The sequence below is a fragment of the Salminus brasiliensis genome, chromosome 16, assembly GCF_030463535.1.
Source record: "Salminus brasiliensis chromosome 16, fSalBra1.hap2, whole genome shotgun sequence".
Taxonomy (NCBI): Eukaryota; Metazoa; Chordata; class Actinopteri; order Characiformes; family Bryconidae; genus Salminus; species Salminus brasiliensis.
The window spans coordinates 21,064,373-21,088,142 of record NC_132893.1 but is presented as its reverse complement, the minus strand read 5'-3'; the positions used below and the strand labels follow the sequence as shown (position 1 = coordinate 21,088,142).

The window sequence follows — 23,770 nt, the reverse complement described above, 5'->3', positions numbered from 1 at the left end:
ATTCAGTTAGCTAATCTCTTCCCATGGGGAAATTAAAAAGAATGGTGCACATCTGTTCGTTTAAGATCTAGAGCTTAGTCCTACCAGCTTATTCGAAATTTTGCGTGTTCAGTGTGGGAGGAGACCGTAGGAGGGAGGGAACTCATGGAACTTTGAATGTTTGTTAAAAAGGACCTAAAACGATTTAATGATATACACACTCATCATAGACAGGTGGCATCTACGGTGGCATCAGTCAAGGGGTGGGATATATTAATACTTAGTATTAGGCAGGTGGTGCTAATATTATGGCTGATAGTGTATAATATTAGAATATGTGTGTTTGTAAATATATCAGCTGCACTAATGTTTATCCTCTTCTCAGAGAATGAGAGCCATGGGAATCACATGCTTCTTTCCTGGAAAATTCCAGTGAGAGAAGGCAGGGCCTTGGGAATATAGCTGTTGACATTTCACTGAACAAATTAAGGGCTTTGAAAACTTTAGTGATGACCCCTTTTATGAACCATATTTCAGAGTTTTTTGTGGAAATAAAATATTTAATGAAACCACTCTGGTTTTATCTGGCACGTTTACTTTTAAGAGCGCAGAACAGGGAAAACACTAACTGCAAGCCTCCAAACCTGGCATGCAAAACCAAGGTCATTGGTGTGTGACAGCATGACGATGAAATCTTCTGAATATGGCCTGGAAGAAAAAGCTTGATCTTTTGATCTGCTCTGTTTATCGGGCCCTCTTCCATAGACATGACAACAAAACTGAAGACTCTTCAAAACATGAGTCACCATATTTCCCACATCATGGAAATGCAAAGAAGAGAAACATGAATGAAAATCATAAATTGGAAATGCCAACCAGGACCCATCTCTTCGGAATGGTGAAATATATGCATCAGGTGTGTCTACTTAACCAATCATTAAGTGCTTATTTGCATATTTACTCTGTTTGCTGTATGCAGAGACTGGTCTATACTTAAATTTGTCGGTCCAGAATTTGTCGGCAGCCCAAAGTATAAGATGTTGAGAACGATTTCGCCTGCAAGGACATTATTCTAACCTTACCTCCTCATCCAATGAGAAAACTGAATTAATTAGGACAAATAATTTTCTTTTATATTTGCATTTTGAAATATAATATGTTTTGGCACACCAGGTCTGTATTGCTGTGAATAACAGCTAAGTGCATAGAAGGCCAACTGATCTCCAAAAGGCATGAAGTTAAAGATGAAACACTCAATTTAACAATTTAAGACGGATTAGTGTATTTTTGTTCTGTACAAGTTTAGAGTAGAAAAGAAAGAAAGGAAGGAGCACCAGACAAAAGTTTGTGCACCCCGAAGACATTTCACTCAGCTCCCCGATCACTTTTACCAAGGCCTCGGACCTTAATTAGGTTTTTCTGGGCTGTGGCTTGTTTAGAATTCACACCATTGGTAAAATAAAAGCTGAAGAGGAAAAGAGAATAGCTTTTACAGCAGGGTGAATGCCATGGCCCTCAGAGTCATCTGACCTAAACACCATCATAAATCTGTGGATAGACCTAGCATACAGGACAGCCTGATAATCACTCAGAACTAGGTCATTTGGCAAGGAAAATAGGCAAAATAAAGAACACAAGCAGCAACCATGAACTTGTAGTGTAGTGTAAATGTAGTGTAACTTTAAAAAACACTTATTTCAAAGCTCAGTTTTAGTGTTTTATATATTTGGTCCTTGGCCTCCACAGACGTTGCCTTTTAGCCCTCCAAGGCTAAGTTTTGCTTCCTTTGATTCACATAAATACATTTCAGAACCTGATTAAAAATGTGCTTATTGACCTTTAACTCAAAGTCAAAGAATTAAATGCACATAGCTGCTGAACATCAACAAAGATACACAAGTCTACACATCTAAAGAATATAAAGAAAAGAGAAGCCATCTAGCCTCATTTTAATTTGTACAAACATAACATGCAAAGAATGATGTTCTTTTAATTTAACAAATTGTTCCCGCAGTTTGATCAGTCATTTGAACAGTTGAACAGTTTGTTTTCTCAATTTGGTAAATAGTTCCCTCAATTTATCAAATGATTTTGTGAATTTAATTAATTGTTTCCTCAATTTATTAAATTGTTTCCTCAATATAACATCATTCCATTGATTTGATTAATCATTCCTTCAATTTGATAAATAGTTTCCTTAGTCTAACAAATTGTTCACTTAATTTAATAAATCACTTCCTCAACTGAATAAATTGTTCCCTTGATTTAGCAATTTGTTCCATCAGTTGGAAAAAAATCATTCCCTCAATTTAATAAAACTTTCCCTCAATTTCATAATCTCCTTGATTTTAGCTATCCATTCCCTCAATTTACCAAACTGTTCTCTCAGTTTAATCAATTGTTCCCTCAATTTAATAAATTGTCCCCTCTAGTAAAAAGGTCATTCTTTCAATTTGATAAATAATTCCCTTGATTTAACAATTTGTTCCTTCAATTCACAAAATCTTTCTCTCAATTTAATATATCACTCCCTCAATTTCATAAATCATTCCCCTAGTTTAATAAAACATTCCCTTACTTTCATAATTCTCTCAAATTAACATTAAATTCCCCCAATTGACCAAATTGTTCTCTCAATTTAATCAACTGTTCCCTCAATTTACCAAACTGTTCTCTCAATTTAATCAACTGTTCCCTCAATTTACCAAATTGTTCTCTCAATTTAATCAACTGTTCCCTCAATTTACCAAAGTATCCCCTTAAGGTAATAAATCGTTCCCTCAATTTACAAAATTATTCACTCAATTGAATAAGTCATTTCCTCAATTTGATAAATCATTCCCTTGATTAAACAATCCATTCCCTCAGTTTAATAAATTGTTCTCTTAGTGTAGAGGTGACATTTTAGTTAAACTGAGGGAACAAGTTATTGAATTGAGGGAATGGATTGATAAATTCAGAGACTGTATTATTAATAAATTAAGGAAACAATTTATAACATCAAGGGAATCATTTCCCTACATGTTATTTTTCTTTAGGGGCTCTGTAGATTTGAATGTTTTCATCACCTTTTTTCATAAAGAAAGACAGAATGCTATAATCTTTAACAAACTGAAAGGAATATTTAGATATGGTTTATTTCATGAGTCTCTTGTGACACAGAGCATTTATAAATCAACAACAACAAAATCAGGATGAAATACCTCTTTAAACACTAAATATGAATATCGTACCATATTATGGCTTCTTAGTTAAGAGTTTAAAAATCAGTATCTAAAGGAAAAACGTAGTGAATGAACTAAAGGTAAAAGTATGCTCAATGTTCCTGACGTAGCACTTCTCCCTAACAGAGAAACGGAGGAGCCAGTGTGTGCATGTGTGTGAGAGAGAGAAGATGAGAGGAGAACCTGATGGAGAACCTCAGTGGCTGGGCTCAGTGGATTGGGGGCTGTAGGTGTATATGTGTGTGTGTGTCTATGTAGGGCTGCTCTCTTCCTCTGAATGGCTTGTGTGAAAGGAGAGGAGGGGTTCCTCGGTGCGTGGAGGAGCAGGTTTAAAGGGCACTTCAGCAAATATTAGGTACGCTGCTGGAGCTACAGCGCACAACACCTCTCTACACACTCTAAGAGGAAGGACAGGGAGAAGCTTAACTTACTCACGGCCACAAACTCATTTTTCCAAACTGGTCAACCACACTCCCATTCTCTCTCTCTCTTTTTTTTTTCTCGCCTCTCTACCTCTACCTCTCTACCAACCACACTGCTGTTAAACATTTGGGGACAACTAGCTACCTTTGTTTTGAAATTGTCAGAGTAATGATTTATGTACCGCTTCGTAAAGGTGCCATAAAATGTGGTTTTTAGTCTTTTAAGTAAAGCTAAGGTGACTTTGGTTGGGGCGAAAATGCCTAGACGCAGGTTTTACACCCATATTCACCCTATGCGAGACACAGCACTGGCTCACACAGAAGCAACATAGCATATCTTTGTTTTAGCACTGTACCTGTAAGAATATCATAGCATCAGATAGTGCTACTATCCTGGCAGTGCAGTGTGCAATTAGCTAGTCGAAGAGATGGTAAAGCCGGTCGGCCAGGGTTAGCTTTTAGCCTAGCATGGATACCCCCTCGCTTCCCTGGCTTTCACTTCCTTGCTTTTGCCTCACTCTGGATCAGAGACAGAGACAGTATCTCCAAAAATGAATGAGCAGATGTCCCAATACTTTTGTCCATATAGTGTAGTGATATGCTGAAATCCAGTGTTGAGGGAATTGTGGGAATGAATGTCTTAAAAAACTGGCTAGAAAACAGAAGTAACAGAAGCACCTTAATCTTATGCCACCGTGCCGCCATCTTTCACTATGGCGAGAATGCTGGTGTGTGTGAATTTTGGGGTGTAAATATAACGAGTCGAGACTGTTAAGAATCAGTTTGGAGTTTTGAAACTGGTCAGTTTTTACGTGGTTTGTTACACTGGACTTGCATTTGAAAGAAGACACTTCTATGTATTATTTAAATATGCCAAGATAAATATAATTTTCCATTTTAGGGCACCTTTAACATAAATCTAAATAAGCAGTATGTTTCAATTAAATAACAACTTGACAGTTTTCTGTTGAACATTATGGTTAAAAGCACATAGTGAAGCTCAACAAATGTCAGAGTTGATTAATGCTAAATTCACAAGACAACCAAAGGTGTATAAAACCTTACATTATTGCAAAACAACAGAACAGTATGTTCATTTGTAGTAAAGACAACTCCAAGAGCTAGATGTCCCCAAACGATTGGCAGACAATGAATACGCTTGCAGGATCATTACTGTCAATATATTTTAAAGGGGAATTCCACACATTTTTGATGTCAGTGTAATTAAATGGTTTGGATGTGAACAAAGTCACTGAGAGCGGTTTAGTGTTTAATGCTCTATTCTGGATAAACAATCTAGATTGTGACAGGAACCAGGTGCCTAGTGTTTCGAAAAGTTACCTCATTGAAAGCCAAGAATGTTGGGTAAAAAATAGTTTTTAAAAGTCTTTAAAAGTAACCACTACTGTACCTTCATCAACAGTACAAATAAAACTCTAGTTGTTATAGAGAGGAAATAAAATGGCTGTAGTTGCAAACTAGAACCCCTGGTTCTTGTCACCATCACTGTAAATAAATTTTCTGTGACCCCTTTTGTACCTGGTCAATTAATGCGTCTTGAGTATCAGGATTATATCTGGATAAGGCCAAGCCAAATAGAAATGCGAGTGTAAAAACTTCAGGAGGTGATCTGAGATGCATTTGAGCCACATTTTAGACACAGTTTACACCCGATCACTTCATCCGTCTGGAGCATCAGCATTATATCTGGATAAAACCAAAACCACACCACATAAAAATGCAGGTGAAAATGCACCCAAGACACATTTAAACCAGATGCAAATCCAATCACTCAAATGTGGTTTAAATCTTGTCAGGATACAGTCCAAAAAATTAGTCACATGAAATGCCCAGGTGTATCAGGGTTATAGCGTTGTGAACACATCCGTCTCTACAAGAAACATCCTAGTACAACTGAAACTCATTCCATTACATTTACAGCATTTAGCTGGCGCTCTTATCCAGAGCAACGTACAAGGTTACTCATATTACAGAGGTGGGCCAATGTAGTGTTGCCCAAAGTCACCCAGACCAGGAATCGAACCCCATTCTCATAAAATGTTGGGGTAGTTAACTGGCTTTTAGCGGCGTTATCTGTTGTGCCACACCAACTAACTCCCCCCAAGGTTGTACAACATTGCTGAGTTAATCAGTCTAAATAATTTGTTATCTCATTAGCTCGGACTGCTGAAGCCATTGCCTTCTCGTACGTTTGAAACACTGCATGTACTGCATGTAAAACAGCGGATTTCGAGGTAGCGACCATCTTAAGCAGGAATAGGCTGAACGGATCAAAAAGGGAATTTGCATATTTCGTCCCACACAGCAATCCGATTTCACTCCAACTAACCGGAGAGGCATTTGACCACCAAGTGTCAATGCATGTGGTTAAAATCTTAGGATACAATCCAGACACTCCAGATAGATGTAAACAGGGTCTGTTCGACAATAAACCATTTCACCCCGGCCCACTCAGAATGACTTTGTTTACATCGCAAACCCTGAATTCTACACAGATCAGTAGAAACTTGCTAACAATGCTAGCAGCATTTTGTGATGCTGCCCAATTTTCCTAAAAAGGTCAGTATGCATCTAAAAAGTATTGAAATGCTAAAGATACAACACTTCATCTGTATGTTACAGGTATCGAACTACCTTCTAATACTTGAATTTACCTCTCAGTGGCCTTCGTAATGTTCTGCGGCCTGCTAAATTGATCTATTTTCTTTAAGGTTTATAGCAAAATCAGCCACTGTTTTAGTGGCGGCTGTTCTGTCTGTTCCGTTTGAGCCAGTACATGCAGGTATACTTGTCCAGTAACATGATTCTGAAGAAGACGGTGTAACACTAGTTTCATCCATTACAGATTTATTCATTGTTCTATTAAAAAAAGCGGGAAAAGGGTTCAGATGTGCGGTCTGTAGCTTAAACTTCAACGACTCGGTGAACGAAACAATGCTTCCACTCGATCCTACTCCGATTGCTTTAGAGATCAGGGGTCGGTCTCTTTGGTTTCTTGCGTCCAGTGGGTTCGAGAGGGAAGTGAACGTTCGAAAAAGACCTAAAGTCTGTCTGTCTGTCAGAGATTGAGGTATGATTTCCAAAATATAAAGGAAAGTGTTGCGTTTGCTTAGGAATATACTGCAAATGTCTGGCAATATGTAGTGTTTTTTTTTGTTTCTTTTTCGTACAGCATCTATCGAGGCGCGAGAGAGCCTAGAAGAGGGCCGACTCAAGCTCGGCCCCGCCGTTAGTGAAGGGGAAAACGTTTTCCTCGTATGGCTGCGTCTGCCAGATGACAAAAATGACAATTAAAATAGAAAATATTCCTCAGTCTTCAGGGAGAACATGTGCAAACAGCACACCATGAGTCATCTGGGAGATCCACACTCGCACAGCACCTGAGGCCGAGGGCACATACACTCGCATGCACACACACACACACACGCGTACACACACACACAGCAAACTCTCTCCAGCCTTCTGTTCAAAAGTTAAAGGTGCGAAGTATCAAGAGTCTGCCAAAAGGGGGTAAACTATGGTCGCAAAGTAAACAAGTCTAAAAGGGGCGCTTAAAGGAATAGTTTGGTGACAGATCAGATGTACTTGACTCTTCTGTACTTGATGCTTTTACCCCAAATGTAATCAAGCAACCAAGACATATATGATGACAGGACTTTGCATTGAAGCTTGGAAGCTAATGTAGGCAAGAGGTAATGGAAGCATACAGTACAGCTCTAGTAAAACACTACACAAAGCGCACACCTACCTACTCACATGCCGAATTCTTACGTGATCTTAAATAGACCTGCTTATGTGGTTTCTGACACTGTCAACTGTCGACACACTGCTAAAAAATGGACAAAAGTACAGACAAAATTCAAGCTAAAGATAGCTGCTACGACTGTTATGCTATGAAACGTATTTGAACATTTTCTTATAGACGACAGTGCGTCATACGGCGTCGGAAATCACAGGCAAGCCTGTTAAAGATTACTGACCATTAGATACCTAGACGGTATTTAAATGAGAACAGGTTATCATGCTAATTAGCTTACGCAAGAGGTGTCTACTGGTAGCTGATAACATTACAATTATGGCAATGAACATTTTTTGCGGTTATATACACTGATCAGTCATAACATTAGTACCACCTGCCTAATATTGAGTGGGTCCCTCAATCAGATAAGACCATTCGAGGCATGGACTCCATGAGGCCTTTGAAGCCGTCCTGTGGTATCCAGCACCAAGACGTTAGCAACAGATCCTTTAAGTCCTTTTCAGTTATATATAAGTTATATAGAGGGGCTTCAATGGGCCTTAGTCCTTTTCTTGGACCACTTTTGGCAGGTAATGACCACTGGATAACAGAAATGCTCTGACTCTGTTGTCTAGCCATCACAATTTGGCCCTTGTTAAAGTGACTCAGATCCTTATGCTTTCCAGTGCTTGACAGATGCCACTGTAGATGAAGATAATCAATGCTTTTCACTGCACCAGTCAGTGTGGCTAATGTTATGGCTTTTCGTAATGTTCCCACCTATTGGAAATCGGGAATGTGATTGGTAGACCACACCAGAGGAGACAGTTCAGAAATTAATGAGCTGTTCATGCCAATGATGTCACACTCTGTGCTTTTCAGTAAAAACTGTTTACTGTATTGATGCTAATAGATGCTAATATTTGGTCAAGAACTTCCATTACCTGTTAGTGACATTAGCCTAAAGAACTGAAGAAGCTTCAGACACCAAGCTTGTCTCGGACACTGACAGCATTTGGGTTAAGGTGGAAACTGCACATTTGATTTTTCACCAAACTGTTGCTTTAAGGTTGTGCGGTGTTTTGGAGCAGACATGCACAGTCGGGGCCAAACAGTTCCCCGTCGCTAACCACCCCCACACCCAAGTAGCAACCTCATGCTGAGGAAGGCCCCAGAGCACGGGCTAAAGCTTTTGCATCCATTATAAGATCAGCCGTGCCTCGCCTACAGCTACCTACCATCCTTTTTTTTTTTATGTACATCATACAGAGTAATCAACTAGAGTTCATTTTGTACATGCGTGTGTATATATATGTATATATATATATTTATATACATATATATTCATATATATTTCTGAAAACCCAAAAGGTAAAGAAATTCTCATTCAAAAGGCAGAATATACAGACCTGGTCCAAATCAGTGTAGTATCAAACAACCTCCTGTCAAATATTCACTCATCTCGAAACAAAAGCAATTATTGAAATATATGTACAAAAAATACAAATGCAAATGCCCTAGAATATATCTATATATATTCATATACATATATAGTTTTTTTGTAATCTTTCAATTAAAAATCTGAAAATAATATTATTGTTTTATCTTTAAGAAAACAATTATTCGAAACCATGCAGTTTCCCAAGCCTCCGAGTCCGTCTGATGTCAAGTCTCTTTGGGGCAGGGGAGGGAGAAAGAGGGAGGGAGAGAGAGAAAGAGAGGGGGGTGGGAGGGCCATGTGCTCCGCCCGACTTTTTTTGGGGCTCTTTCCTGAGCTGGTCTCAGACCTGTGTCCGGCTACGCAGAGCAGAGGCAGACAGAGAGAAGTGTGTATGTGTGTGTGTGTCTGTTTATGTGTGTCTGAGATTGTAGGGGTGTGTAGGGGTCTTTAGCTCCTCTCCTGGAGGGCTTTAGTTCCAGCACAGTTTGGCTAATAACAGGTAATCATCCACAGAGCTGCGCAATGTATCATTTGTTGACTGCTGTCGCAATACCAGGCTTTGCGATCCAATCTCTGATATTGCAGAGATTATGTAATATGCAAGTAAGCTTTTAACCAATCACCCAATGTTTTATTGTGTCATCAGTAACTGGCGATCTAGATGGTAAATGTTGGGTGTCTCTATGGATCAGTTTATCTGTGTGTATGTATTTAAGAAATGGGATTAAAATAGAGCAGGCCAATATTTAACCGTACAACGTCTACAACAGGGCCCACATTTCAGTTCCTGACTGTCATGGCTGTATAACCTTATTAGTTTCATACTAAGTAGCAAATTATTTATAGTCACTTGATATTAAGAATGAATTAATATCCTGCAGTTTAAGGCAAAATTCAATAGAAGCTAACTGGACAAAATTGAGCTGCATGCACCATTGTAATACGATTTTGTGTCTCCTCACGTTAATAAAACACTCAGTCCTGGCGGGCAAGGGTTACACCAGTCAGTTTTTTCTGTCCATTTTAGCCCACTTGTCAATGAAATGTGTGCACATTTTTGTTATACATAACAACAGTGGAGCAGACCCTTTCTGCTGCAATAGAATCTTTTTAAAAACAGCCTTATGCAGCAAATTACCTTAAAATAGCAGCTTCAGGACCATGTGGATGCTCCACTGTCTTGTAATAGGTCATGGCCACTCCAGGCTGGATTACTGCTACTGGCTCTCACAAGAACTGCGCAATCCAAATCATATTTTTGTAAAATTCTGTAATATTGTTTTACCATCTCGGCCCACATGATTCTTTCACATCAGATGGCGGTTTCTATATCTCTCAGCTTGCCAACAAATGCATGTGTACCATGAGCGATCAGAGCACCTGCATTTGTGCTGTGCTTTGGTGTCACTTAATCATTTTAAACTTCTAGTTTCTAACCACCTTCAGACAGCAAGTAACTATTTTAATGATCTTTTTAGTTACTTTTATTATGATGATGATTATTATGATTATTATTGTTATTATTCATTTTTATATTCCTTTTATTTGACTTTTTAGCATGTCCACTTGTTTCAATCTGTTTAACTTTTCAATCGATTTAACTTGTAAATGGAAATGAGGTCAAAAGGTTGATTGATTGACTGTATTTACTGCAGTGGAGTAAAATTCAATTACACTCCCCACCTGCAGGGGAATGCAAGAGCAAAAAAAAAATTCTCACACTATTCTGCGTTAAGAGCGGCTCTTTTAGTTGTCATGGTTCTGTATAGAACCATTGCCTAGAACCCTGAGTTCAGAGTTTGTGTGCCCCTTTTTTAGCATTTTCCCTGCTGTTCCAGATTGAAGTCTGGTGATTTTGCTAGTCAGTCAAATCGTTCTGGTGAGCCATGTCTATGGAAGCACTTGCACACAGATTTGAACCTCTAACCCCTACATTCATTCTGGGATGTGGGAGTGGCAGCTTTGTGTTCTGGTTTGCTATGAAAAGTTAGCAGAGAAGAGTGGGCTTAAAAAAGGCTGGAATTTCTAAAGTATGTCAGAGTAAAGACGAACTGAGCGTTCTCTCTACCAGTGAAGATGATCTTAACAGCTTTTTTGTTGCTGTTGAGAAACTGGGCCATGGACAGGAATGCGCTGAAGAGACTGGTGTAATCCTTACACAGACAGGTACCTGATCTGCACACTGTTGTAATGACCTTGTATAACAAGTTCAACCTTTATTAAGGTACTTTGTACAGTTGTATTGTTTCATGTGTAAATCTTTGAACACCTAGAATTCTCACCAAACTGTGCTGGACTCAGACTTGAGTACCCCTGAGAGAAATAGAGAGAGCGAGAGAAGCTGAGTGTGTGTTAAAGGAGAGAGCGAGGGACAGATAGAGTGTTTGAGAGAGACTAAGGAGAGGCCCTCTGCTCGGCCCGTATGCTCCTCGGCTCTACACTTTGGACTCGTTCTCCATGTTGGCGATGTCCCCGTTGCGCTCGGCTTGCTCCTGGCCCTCTCCACTCTTCTCCTTCTCCTGCTCCTCATCACGCGAGTCCAACAGGCCCTGCTGGCTCAGTCTGCTGGCCACGCTCCAGGTGAGTGGCAGACGGGCGCGGGCGCTCATCTCGGCCAGCTCGCGCGCACTGCAGCTCGGCGTGTTGGTCTCGTAGATTTCGTGGAAGCTGTTGTAGTCCACCTCGTAGAAGCCGTCCTCCAGCGTCAGCACAGGCGTGAAGCGGTAGCCCCACTTGATCTCACTGGCCACGTACGAACTGCGCGCCTGGCACGTCATCCCTGAGGAGAAAGCAAGCGCACACAAGAAACGTTTAGAACCTACGTTTAACCCCGGATCTTAACACTGATCCATTTTAATGACCATATCAAGGCATCTCTTAAGCACTAGCTGTAGTCACGTTATACATATATAGTATTTTTATGGTGCCTATCAATGCTTATCAGCCGATCGTGATGCCTCAGTCACCCATTGGACATTGGACAAGAAAGCTTAACTGACTTTGCTGTCTTTTTGGGTGGCATGGTTGACTCACCACTCAACACAATGTTAGCCAGCACAGGTTTTTAATGACTGGCAAAAAGGAGTGATTGCATTTGGGCGTGCTAAAGACCATAGTGTAAAGGAAGTAGCTGAATTTGCAGGTGTGTCGTTGCATATGGCCATATGGGTCTACCAGCAGTGGCAAAGATCACAGTCTACAAAAAATTCTCATCATTCTTTAGCAGAAGTGAGCAAAGGCCACTTGTGTGCCACTCTGCTCCATATGTTCAATGTATGCAGTTCCCTGTGGAGTGTTCTTTCAGAAATGGGTTGTGGACTTCTAGAAACAGTTTTGCCTGGAAGCAAAGCAGTGCATTCACAAACAGTGAAACACGCTGGCAGTCCCTGTCTGTCATTTTCGCGTTTAAGCCACAATTCTGATGAGAATTTCCTGTAGACTGTGATTTTTGCCACTGCTGGTAGACCTGTACGGCTGCACTGTACCACACTGCACGGCATTGTACCACCTCTTCTCAATCTATGAAACCCATTGCACACCCCACAGGTATTCATTGTCTGATCATCTTTATGGATCAACTACCTGAAGTTACTACCACCTTTAACATACAAGATGACTCTTTTTCAAGGGAGCTTATTAAGCTAAGATGGTCTATATATAAAAAAATATTATTATTATGTCATAGACATCCAGCATTATCCAAATATATTCTTTCAGGATTATAAACATGAAGGCACAGTTGATCTGAGGGACGCCTGATATGTTACATTTATGAGATAACTAGATGTCAGTAATGTCAAATTCACTTGAATTAAGTAAAAAAGTAAACATCTCACTTTCGGAAGCTCATTTCTCTACTTCTGGCTTTTAGTGTACTTCTGGCATCTAATTATTGCCACCACAGTAATCAGAATGCAAATGAAAGATCAACCTCTTTCTTTCCATTTCCTCTGAATGCGTAATGCATACTCGACTATAAAACAGGTACAGTGTATGTATGGTTTCCTTACAGTTCTGAGGCAGAATTACTGCTATCAGACAGGCCGGAGCACAGTAGCACCAGCTATAAATACTGAGACAATGTAAAAAGCAGATGCGTATGAACATCGATCTGTTAGTCTCTACATTTACGACAGGGTTATTAACTGAAATTACAGCATTCTGATTGAAATATTACTCTTATCACAGTCCGCCAGGGTGGACGAAGTGATGCCACTGGGAGATGAATATATGTGTGTGTGTAATCGGATTCCTCCTGGTAGACAGGCAGATGAACAGAAGAGCGATGGAAGGATGAGCAGGGTTGGAGCGTGCGTGTTTGCGGACAAACCGAACGGTCATTTATCTCAATGGTAGGCGAGGACAATTATTCAGTGCGAAGGTGCGTTTGTCAGTGCAGGGTTCAGCATAACACTGATCTGCAGTCAGTGGTGATTTACTCTGGAGGTGAGAGAGTCAGCTAACTGTCTTTATTACCGGGTCTCTCAGCGGTTCATACTGAGACTGACTCTGTCTGCTATTTCTTTGCACTAGGTGCTTCACTACAGGCAAATACGCAACACACACACTTATGTAACACTTATGTTTGGCAAAGAACACCCCCTCCCCAACGTCTGCTGTGAATCTCTCTCTCTCTTCCTCCTTCTCTCTCTCTTTCTCCTGCTCACACAAACACACACAGACACAGCAATGTCCACCAACCTCCATTGCATTCACTGCTTTCAGCAAAATTACAGTATCATTACCCTGAACTACCTTCAACACAATTACACTAATCCCAGTGCCAGAGTTAGAAATAGTGGGGGTACTAATTACAAGTACCTGTAGTGTAAAGTGTTTAACTCATGCCTATTTAACATGCACAACCATGTAATTTCAAACCTAGTGTTCTTTTACACCAAATACTACCTTTCTTAAAGGTACTTGTAATGTTACATACTGTTTTTTTTTTTGTAAAATTGTAACATTGTAAATAGATTTTGTGTTTTACTCATATCATATGGCTTGAATAAACAATGTGAAAACCTACAGTAGCCGTACAACTGGATTCCACACTATTGTGGTTAGTCTTTGGCAGGTAATCCTTGGTTCACATGCGTAGCGATCCATACCTGACGCAGTCCACTCTGTGGGTATAAAGGCGGCAATGCTATATCAGTATTGGTCTCTGTGTGCATTGGACCCTTTTTTCCAAATGACAGAACATTGCGACTGGCTAAAATGAACGGCTCTGCTAAAATACACACAAGTAAACACAACAGGAAATACTGAGGTCAGCAAAAATGGCTCTCTAACACAACCAAGTGAAAAACTTCACAGCAAGACAATAACATTACAAAGCGCACATACATTACTGCTTATCTGTATGCTTATCCTCCCTCCACCACCCACCATCACCACACACACATACCCCACCTCCAGCTTCCAACATGGCTAACTTAAAAATAGTTAAATCCTTGAGGATTATAATCCCTAACTACTACACACACCACCAGGGACAGTAAAGTTCTGAGTTGTTTTATTCAACCATTGTTTGTTCACTTTAAATCCAAAGTCCTTTCTAGCTCCCGCTCCGGCTACTGCACGTATGGAAACTTCTTAAACTCAAGCTCGCTGATGCTGGAGTGTTGTTGTTTTTTTCCCCCTTGAATCCTAATGCATATGATTATAAGGACGGTGGGAGCTGATCCTAGATCAGCAGGCCCACTCCGTTAAGCTGGGTAAACGAGGGCCCGGGATTAGCGTTCTGCTTGCGCCGCGCCAACTGAAAGGAACTTGGCAGGTAATGGTGAGAGACGGGTCGTGTGAGGGCCCAATCGACGCACCCCTGTGTTATCAGCGGCCAGCAGACTCTCCGCATGAAGAATCCCCCCGCCGGCTAATGCGGTCAGAGAGAAAAGAGGCAGCAACAACGGCCTGGCGCCATCGAAGCACAGTGCCGCCTTTCTTCCTTAGAGATGAGCAAAGCAGACGCACAAAAGCTTAGTGCGGAAAGCATACATCTGGATAGCAGCACAATGGAAGAGTGTTGTGTATACACACACACACAGGAATGATGGGTACTGGTTGTTCTCATATGAGTTAGATCTTTAATCTGACCCGCGATTTTAACCCAAACATGAACACGGCCAGAACATTTAGCTAGATGGGAAACAAGCAACAGCACCTAGTTATGAATCCAAACTGTACCATCTTAGAAGTTCCAAAACAGTTATTCGGAATGTTCTAGGTAAAAAAAAACTTCAGCTTTAGAGAGTTCTTTCGGACCGTGTTTCTCAACCCTGGTCCTGGAGGCACCCTCTTCTGCATATGTTAGTGGACTCCCTGCTTTAACACACCCCCTGCAACTCTGAAAGGGCTTGTGCAGGGCAGGGTGCCTTCAGGACCAGTGTTAAAAACAGGGCTCTTGGGGACCAGAGGTGGTTTGTCCACAGACTGGTGTACACTGGAAGTGTCACACAGCGTCCAACAGTTTGAAAACATATTTGGTCCTGCCAACTAAAACTACAAGCCCAAACATTTGGTTTAGAATTTGCAGCTAGAAAGGCATTAGTTTAAGAGAAACAGGTAAGACATTTATTTCACCTCAGCTATGTTCTTATTTCACCTTACATCTTCACGTGGAAAACTGTGAGTGCGTGAAGAGTTGAGCTGATATTAACTGTAAGAGGTTCACCATGTGATGCTGAGAGGATCATTCCATTAAATCTTTATGCGTTTTCACATCATCTGTGGCTTGGCTGTGCATTGGTATCACCACATATGACATTCAGTGCCCTTATGGAATCAATGCACCCAGTGTACTGAACCAGGGGTGGCACCACAAACTCCAAAAATGGCAATTCTGTACTGTCATGGATGCTGACCTGGGTTAAAATACTGTGAAAATGGTATTTTATGACCACTTAGGACCATTTCTTGGGCGGTTATGACTTGGCCTTAAACTGGCTATCAGTGATGTACTGTCAACCCAGACATTCTGCCCTTACTGTCACAGTATACACCTATCTGTTTTTAGGTTACCAGAAATTGAACCCCAGAATCAGTATTCATTCATTTATTTATAAGATAATCCCTTTTATTTGTACTGTCTGAAATCCCCATTTTCATACTACCCCAATTGGCAGGAAAAAGCAAATCTGGCAACCCCTTGGGGTTCCAGGGTGAAACGTGCATGATAAAAACAGCTTCAGTGTCAGTGCTGCTTTCAGATCGTCCTAACAGTCTTACAACCTTGACTTTTCTCATGTTTGGCGATTGGGCATTGCCCCTCTTCTTTGGTTTTGGGGCGTTTTCACACTAATTTTTTTTTTCAGGACCTGAGAGTGCATGTTTGGAGAGTTCGGTACATTTGGTAAAATGTGAAAGCTGTTTTCGAGCCCGGGACGGATCCAGACCCTGGTCAAACGGAAGTGGGTAGAGTCTGCTCTGAGTCGTGTGTGGGGTTGCGTGATTGGTTCATTTTGTCATGTGACTGCTTCAACTTATCACCTTGTATTGCTAAACCTTCTCCTACAAGAATGGCTTCTTGATTTGCAGGTGTTTCTGTGTGGTGAAATGCCTGACTTCAGAAAGCACTGTTCTTCGCCATCCAAGTGTGACTGAGTGAGACGAGTGTGAAAACGCCCAGGAAAGGCAAACTTGAAGACTGCTAAAGTGACATAACCATGCCATAAACATGTTACAACAGATTTAATAGAATCCTAGCATTTATTTACATTACATTTACTGTAGAACCTTCTGTACTGTAGAGTTTTTTTTCTGTGGAGGAACCTTTTTCTTCTAAAAATCCTTAAAGCAACTTAAGACGAACTTAAGAAGTATAGATTATGTATAAAGTAAGTATAGTGCATATATAGTGTAAGTACAGAGTATGTATAGTGTATGTATAAAGTATGTATAGTGTCTGTATAAAGTAAGTATATTCTGTGTGTATACTGAATGTATAGTGTATGTATAGAGTATGTATAGTGTATGTATAGAGTATGTATAGTGGATTTATAGAGTATGTATAGAGTAAGTATAGAGTTCTCCTAACTCACTTTTTTTAGTTCTGAATCTTTTTAAAGTTTTTTTAAAAGAAATTTAAGTTTGGTTAATTATACATATTGAGTTAAGGCTCTAACACATTAGTAAATGAGCTGCAGCTGAAACTGATTAAATATTGTGTAGGATGTTTAGTCTGTCCCAGCCTCCCCTATTGCATGATGTCCCAACACTGGAGCGCTGAGCCCTTGCTGGTATTTGATTTTCTGGGATCTCCTTACACTTAATGAGCAGCATTTTGACCGTTGCGCCACTCTAGAGCTGTCAAATTACACAACATAAACACACAGTTCTGAGTAAATGTACCTTTACCTTCTAGGACACCAATATGTACATGGTTTCACAACTCCTGAGTGGCACAACTGTCTAACTGCCTGCTTGTCAAGAGAAAGGAGATCATAAGTTTAAATCTCTTCAACATCACAGCCTTCCATGGTCAGATGTCTGAGAATAGAAAGGCCTTAAATGCTCTGTGATCAGTTACTTTATATGCCTGCTTTTACAATTCTGTTAAAATGAGGGTATACTCCTTAAATAGTGAACATGGACCTAATGCAGATTAATGTGAAAATTAGTTTTGTACATATGCTTCTGATTATGAATAGTGATTAGGAATTCATTTTGAACTCTGTGTGTGTTTGTGTCTGTGTTTGTGCTTGGCAGAGAGAACAGCAGGCAGGTGTCAGGAGGCCTTTGGCTTTGAGGTGAAGGTGATGAGCAGATGAATAATGCGGTGGAGAGCGTCTGCTGTTGCTGCCCGTTCCTCCTCAAGGTTCTTGTCTGGGCTCCCGGCACGTGCAGTTGCTTTAAGATGACACGTATGCACACATTGTGTTCTCTCATCGCCGTGGCAACAGGTCAGCCGTGAAGACGCCACCAGCTGTTCTCGCTTTCCCATTGTGCCGTTTATGTATTTATTTTTTTATGAACTTAGTCCAGGTCGTCATAGATGCCACGTGACATAGTTTGCTGGACATATAAATAAACGAGCAAACCAGTCAGTTGTAGCAGAGTGCAAAACGATCATGGGCAAAGGGCATGCTAACAGGGTACCGGGCAAAGGGTGGTAGCATCTTGGACACTGCTAACTTTGTGTTGTGTCCTAGAACCACTGTAGTGAAGGTGTACTGAGAATGGACTTTATTGATGCCTGGCCATTGATGCCAGATGGGAACGACCACTTCAGTGGATGGTACAGAGCAATCGACGCACCACTGTGGGCCGATAACGAACACCTTCCGTCACCCAATACAGTCCATGCCATATTCATGTCTCACTGGAGTCAAATGTGTTCAGTCCCACGATCTTCAGCAGTCAATCTTATACAGCCCCACCTATATACAGTGTGTGCAGAATTATTAGGCACGTATTTGAGAGGATTCTTTTTATTATTAAACAACAACTATGTTCTCAATCAACCCAAAAGACTCATAAATATCAAAGCTTAATATTTTTGGAAGTTGGAGTGTTTTTTTTTTTAGATTTGGCTATCTTAGGAGGATATCTGTTCATGCAGGTAACTATTACTGTGCAGAATTATTAGGCAACTTAATAAAAACAAATATATACCCATCTCACTTGTTTATTTTCACCAGGTAAACCAATATAAAAAAACAAAACCAAAAACAAATCAGTGATCAATATAGCCACCTTTCTTTACGATGACACTCAAAAGCCTTCCATCCATAGATTCTGTCAGTTGCTTGATATGTTTATGATCAATATTGCGTGCAGCAGACACCACAGCCTCCCAGACACTGTTTAGAGAGGTGTACTGTTTTCCCTCCCTGTAGATCTCACATTTTATGAGGGACCACAGGTTCTCTATGGGGTTCAGATCAGGTGAACAAGGGGGCCATGTCATCATTTTTTCTTCTTTAAGACCCTTACTGGCCAGCTCCACGCTGTGGAGTATTTGGATGCATGTGATGGAGTATTGTCCTGCATGAAAATCATTTTTTCTTGAACGATACAGACTTATTTCTGTACCACTGCTTGAAGAAGGTGTCTTCCAGAAACTGGCAGTAGGTCTGGGAGTTGAGCTTCACTCCATCCTCAACCTGAAAAAGTCCCACAAGTTCATCTTTGATGATATCAGCCCATACCAGTACCCCACCTCCACCTTGCTGGCGTCTGAGTCGGAGTGGAGATCTCTGCCCTTTACTGATCCAGCCTTGGGCCCATCCATTTGGCCCATCAAGAGACACTCGCATTTCATCAGTCCATAAAACCTTAGAAAAATCAGTCTTAAGATATTTCTTGACCCAGTCTTGATGTTTTATCTTATGTTTCTTGTTCAAAGGTGGTCATTTTTCAGCCTTCCTTACCTTGGCCATGTCCTTGAGTATTGCACACCTTCTGCTTTTTGATACTCCAGTAACGTTGCAGCTCTGAAATATGGCAAAACTGGTGGCAAATGGCATCTTGGCAGCTTCACGCTTGATTTTCCTCAATTCATGGGCAGTTATTTTGCGCCTTTTTTCAACACGTTTCTTGCGACCCTGTTAGCTATTTGCCATGAAACGCTTGATTGTTCGGTGATCACGCTTCAAAAGTTTGGCAATTTCAAGACTGCTGCATCCCTCTGCAAGACATCTCACAATTTTTTACTTTTCAGAGTCCGTCAAATCTCTCTTCTGACCCATTTTGCCAAAGGAAAGGAAGTTGCCTAATAATTAAGCACACCTTATATAGGGTGTTGATGTCATTAGACCACACCCCTTCTCATTACAGAGATGCACATCACCTGATTTACTTGATTGGTAGTTGGCTTTAGAGCTTGGAGCCTATAGAGCTTGGAGTAGGACAACATGTATAAAAAGGATGATGTGATCAAAATGCTCATTTGCCTAATAATTCTGCACACAGTGTATATATATATATATATATATATATATATATATATATATATATATTATTTTTTATTTATTTTTTTTTTTCTATTTAAAATTCACATTTATTCAATATTTTAAGTAAAATTGTAGTTTTACATTATTTTCATTTATCCGACTTCCACGCTTAACAGTTGGAACTTCTTTCCAAAATACACCAGGCTTGTTCAGATGCCCCTTTGAAAAATTCAGACGCTGAATTTTGTGGTGATGATGCAGGACAAGTTGTAGTTTGATGACTCTGTTATGTGTTCTGCACAGTAGAATAGAGTACCACCTCCAGACTAAGAGAGCTAAATCCTTGTAAAGGTCTTTTGCAGTTAAATGGGCTGGGGGAGGTTTTAAATAGCCTTTCTAGCTATCCTACAAACAGTTCCCTCGGAAGGTTCTCTTCCAGTATTAACTTGCCCTCCACCATTCTGCTTAACTACCATTTCTTAATTACATTATGAACTGAGAAAACGGCTTTCTGAAAACACTTTGCTGTCTTTTTATAGCCTTCTTCTGTTTTGTGAGCATCAATTATGCAAATTTTCAGAATGGTAGGCAGCTGCTTAGAGGAACCCATGGCTGCTGATTGTTCGAACACGGTTTCAGGAGTATTCATAAAACCTTTGCAACACATGATCTTTCTTAACTGCGAGTTTAAACAAACCATAGCCCTAACAACCTAATTAAGGTCTGAGGTCTTGTTTAAAAGATATCTGAGAGCCTTAAAAAATCTCTTGCAATTCACCAAACCTATACATGGTGCTCCTTTGGTCTTTAAAGCACGGTACAAAAAACAGGGGATGGAAAATGAGCATTGTACAAATACATAAAAGACTTCTGTTTTCAGTCTATTAAACCCACAGGAATGCTGCAGATCTCAGGAACATCCATAAAACACAAGGAAAGTGTAGGATTATGGGCCCCTTAATCTAATGTGGTATTCCACTGGGATAGATCAATGGTCTGAGATATTGTCTCTCTCTCTCGGAAATGTGTCTGTGAACTAGCTGCTGACATGGCGTGATCTCACAGCTCTTTTAGAGCCGTTTCAGCTGCTGTGGGAGATGCCTGTCTGAAGAAGCGTTTTGATTTCTGTCCTCGACCGTCACAAATTACAATCCAGCATCGTCTATGACTGCGTTTGCTCTTTTGAGGCCCAACAGCTGAGTTGGGGTAGAGATGTGTTTCATTCTGCAGTACCTGCGGCGCTACATGGCCCAGCACTCACAGGCTGCTTAATCTTTTATAAGTAAAGACACGCTGCTTTAAGAGCGAACGATACCTACAAGCGTACAGCATGCCTTAAACTCAGCGCCTTCTTTATCCCAGGGAAAGAAAATGAGAGAGAAAGAGAGAGAGAGAGAGGGGAAAACAATCAGTATTTGCATATATCTTATGTTAATTAGTAGTGCATAATAATAATAATAATAATGATGATGATGATGATAATGATCATAATAATAGTATGCCTGGTGCTGGACCCTTTAGATAACAGAGTTGTGTAACATCAGTGGGTTTTCCTGCTGCTCACACTCTCCCTCTCTCTCTCTCTCTCTCTCTCTTTCTCACTCTCCACACTGTCTCTATGGCAACCACTCTCACAAACCACTCAAAATAGAATCACAGTTGCTGGAAAAGCAGAATTTTCTACTGATCGTTCCACCCAAGATGCAAAAATCCACAGTTTTCAGGCTTTATTTAGTTACCCAGTGAAGTGCCTGTGATGATCGCAACGCTGAATCAAAGCTCTGAAGACAAAGAGGCTGATCTTTTGTTCTTGACTGATGAGCGCATTGGTTGAGGGTTATTGTTTTTTTTTTTGTTTTTTTTTATTCAAGCAGCGTTTACACTCTCTCTGCACTAAAAATACATAAGGAAGAAATGTGTTATTTTTCCCACCATCTAAAAAAGAACAGCGTTCGCCCTTGCTGCCCTCTGGCATGCATGTTTCTCACTGCAGTCAATATGGGCAGCATTTTTCACAAAATAGTGAGTGAAACTGTGTGATTGTATGTGCGTGTGGGGAGAGAGAGAGAGAGAGAGAGAGAGAGAGAGAGAGAGAGAGAGAGAGAACAGCGAGTGAGAGTTTGGGAGTAGAATGATTTCTGCCAGAGACAAAAGCGGAGGACTGACTCAGACATGACAGCTGTCCGTGAAATCTAAAAACAGCTGCAAGAACACATTAGAGCAGAAGCTCGGCCTCCAAAATGCAGGAGTGCCAGCGCACACACACACCCAACACTCACGCACCCAGCTGATCGATCTAATCTAGCACAATTGCATTTAGTACTCATTCTCCCTTACATCATTACAGAATGCTAGACTTATTCTCCTTGAACCAACTGCAGCTAAAGGATATATATAGTGTATATTGAGTGTATATTGTTCCTGTCCAATATGTACCTCCGAAATGTTAACTTTACAGAAGAAGTACAAATGTTCATTATTCAACTTTAAATAATAGTTAAAATAGGAGTTTATTCCAAGAAATTTAGAGCATTTCTATTGGCACAGCAGCCATATACTATATGTCCAATTGAAAGTATATATATGCCTTTCTCCATGTGTATATGGGTTAGACTTTTATAATCTCAAACATGCTGGAAAAGCAAACAGGACAGGGGTTTGTCTGAGTGTGTTCCCTGTGGACTAGTGGCTCTGTGTGTACTTGTGTTGAATGTTGTTAAATCCTCTGAGAGTGACTCACTTGCATTATGCTTGCCTCACTGACTTCACACGAACAACCACAGCCTCAAATTCTCCCCCCATCCAAGAGCCACACACACACACACACACACACACACATACCCTACAGTGCATAACCACAAATCTTCCACCCAAACAATCTCTATTAACCAACAACCTCAAACTCCACCAAACAACCTCAGTCTATCACACATCACTCTCAAGTGCTCAACAACCTTAAAAGCTACTACCCAAGCGCATCAAACCCTGCTGCCCAAAAAAGCGAGACCCAATAAAACCCAATGAAATAAGGCCCACTTAAAGACTTTAACCTCCCAACAGCCAACTAAGTGACAACCTCAAATCATACCCCCGAACCTCTAACTCTATCCCTCAACATGCTCAAACTCTGCCGCCCAACAACGTTAAATTCTACTATTGACTACCAACATTGTCACCAAACAACCTTATCACAAGCCACCCAAAAACCTTAAACTGTATCCTAAATTGACCCACCTAACTACTTCAAACTGTCCCACCCAACTGTCTTAAACTCTGCCATCCAGCAAAACACAGGCGCAGAAGCCTTGCTTTTGAAGAGTAAGAATGAACATACCCTCACACATGGCCTTAAACTCAATAACGTCAAAAAACTCTACTAACCAAAAACTTCAAACAGGGCCTCCACAATGTCTACCAGCTAGAAACATCAAAACTGTCCCTTAGAACCTCAAACACCATCACCACCTCAACCTCAAACATGCAAACTCTGCTCCACCCAACTTTAAACATGTAATCCCACAGGTCCAAAAACTCAAAATCTGCTTCTTCCCTCACTACCTCAAACTCTTCTCAACTTCTCCAACCACATGGCCTTAAAACTCTACTACCACTCCAGCCTCAAACTTGAACCGCACAATCTTTTCATCACTCACGGTAAGTTTCTTGCTCTATAGCTCATTTACTTGGCCTCTGCATAAGGCACATTAAAACCACCATTCTCATGGGAGCGTGCGATTTCTCCCTCGGCTGCAGATCATTCTGTATTCTTTCATTTACTCCCGGAGGGAACACTTCGTCTCACCTGCGGTTCACAGCTTGGGCAGCTGTGGCCTCAGATCTGTGGCTAATGAAGGATCATCTGCATTCTGAGCGCCAGCACAGCCTGGTTGGCTAAAGGCCTCATAAAATAGTAATCTGCAACAATTACCCTGGAAATCCGAGGTGGGCAAAAGCGCTCGCTTCCAATTAGCCTGGCCACTGATGCCCAGAGAATAACCTGTGTTAGATATGGAACATGACGCATTCTATGTTGAATGAGATCTATTGTG

At 40.7% G+C, this 23,770-nt stretch overlaps 1 protein-coding gene across 1 annotated transcript in view; it reads right to left on the bottom strand.

Annotated features, from left to right (window-relative positions):
• Window positions 1-1,236: 1,236 nt before the first annotated feature.
• The window catches only part of kcnj6 (potassium inwardly rectifying channel subfamily J member 6), a 62,112-nt gene continuing 39,578 nt past the window's right edge, over window positions 1,237-23,770 (bottom strand). The window contains exon 3 of the mRNA XM_072658131.1: window positions 1,237-11,605. Within this exon, the coding sequence (XP_072514232.1) occupies window positions 11,262-11,605 (344 nt within the window). The 3' untranslated portion in view covers window positions 1,237-11,261. The remainder of the gene's footprint in view (window positions 11,606-23,770) is intronic.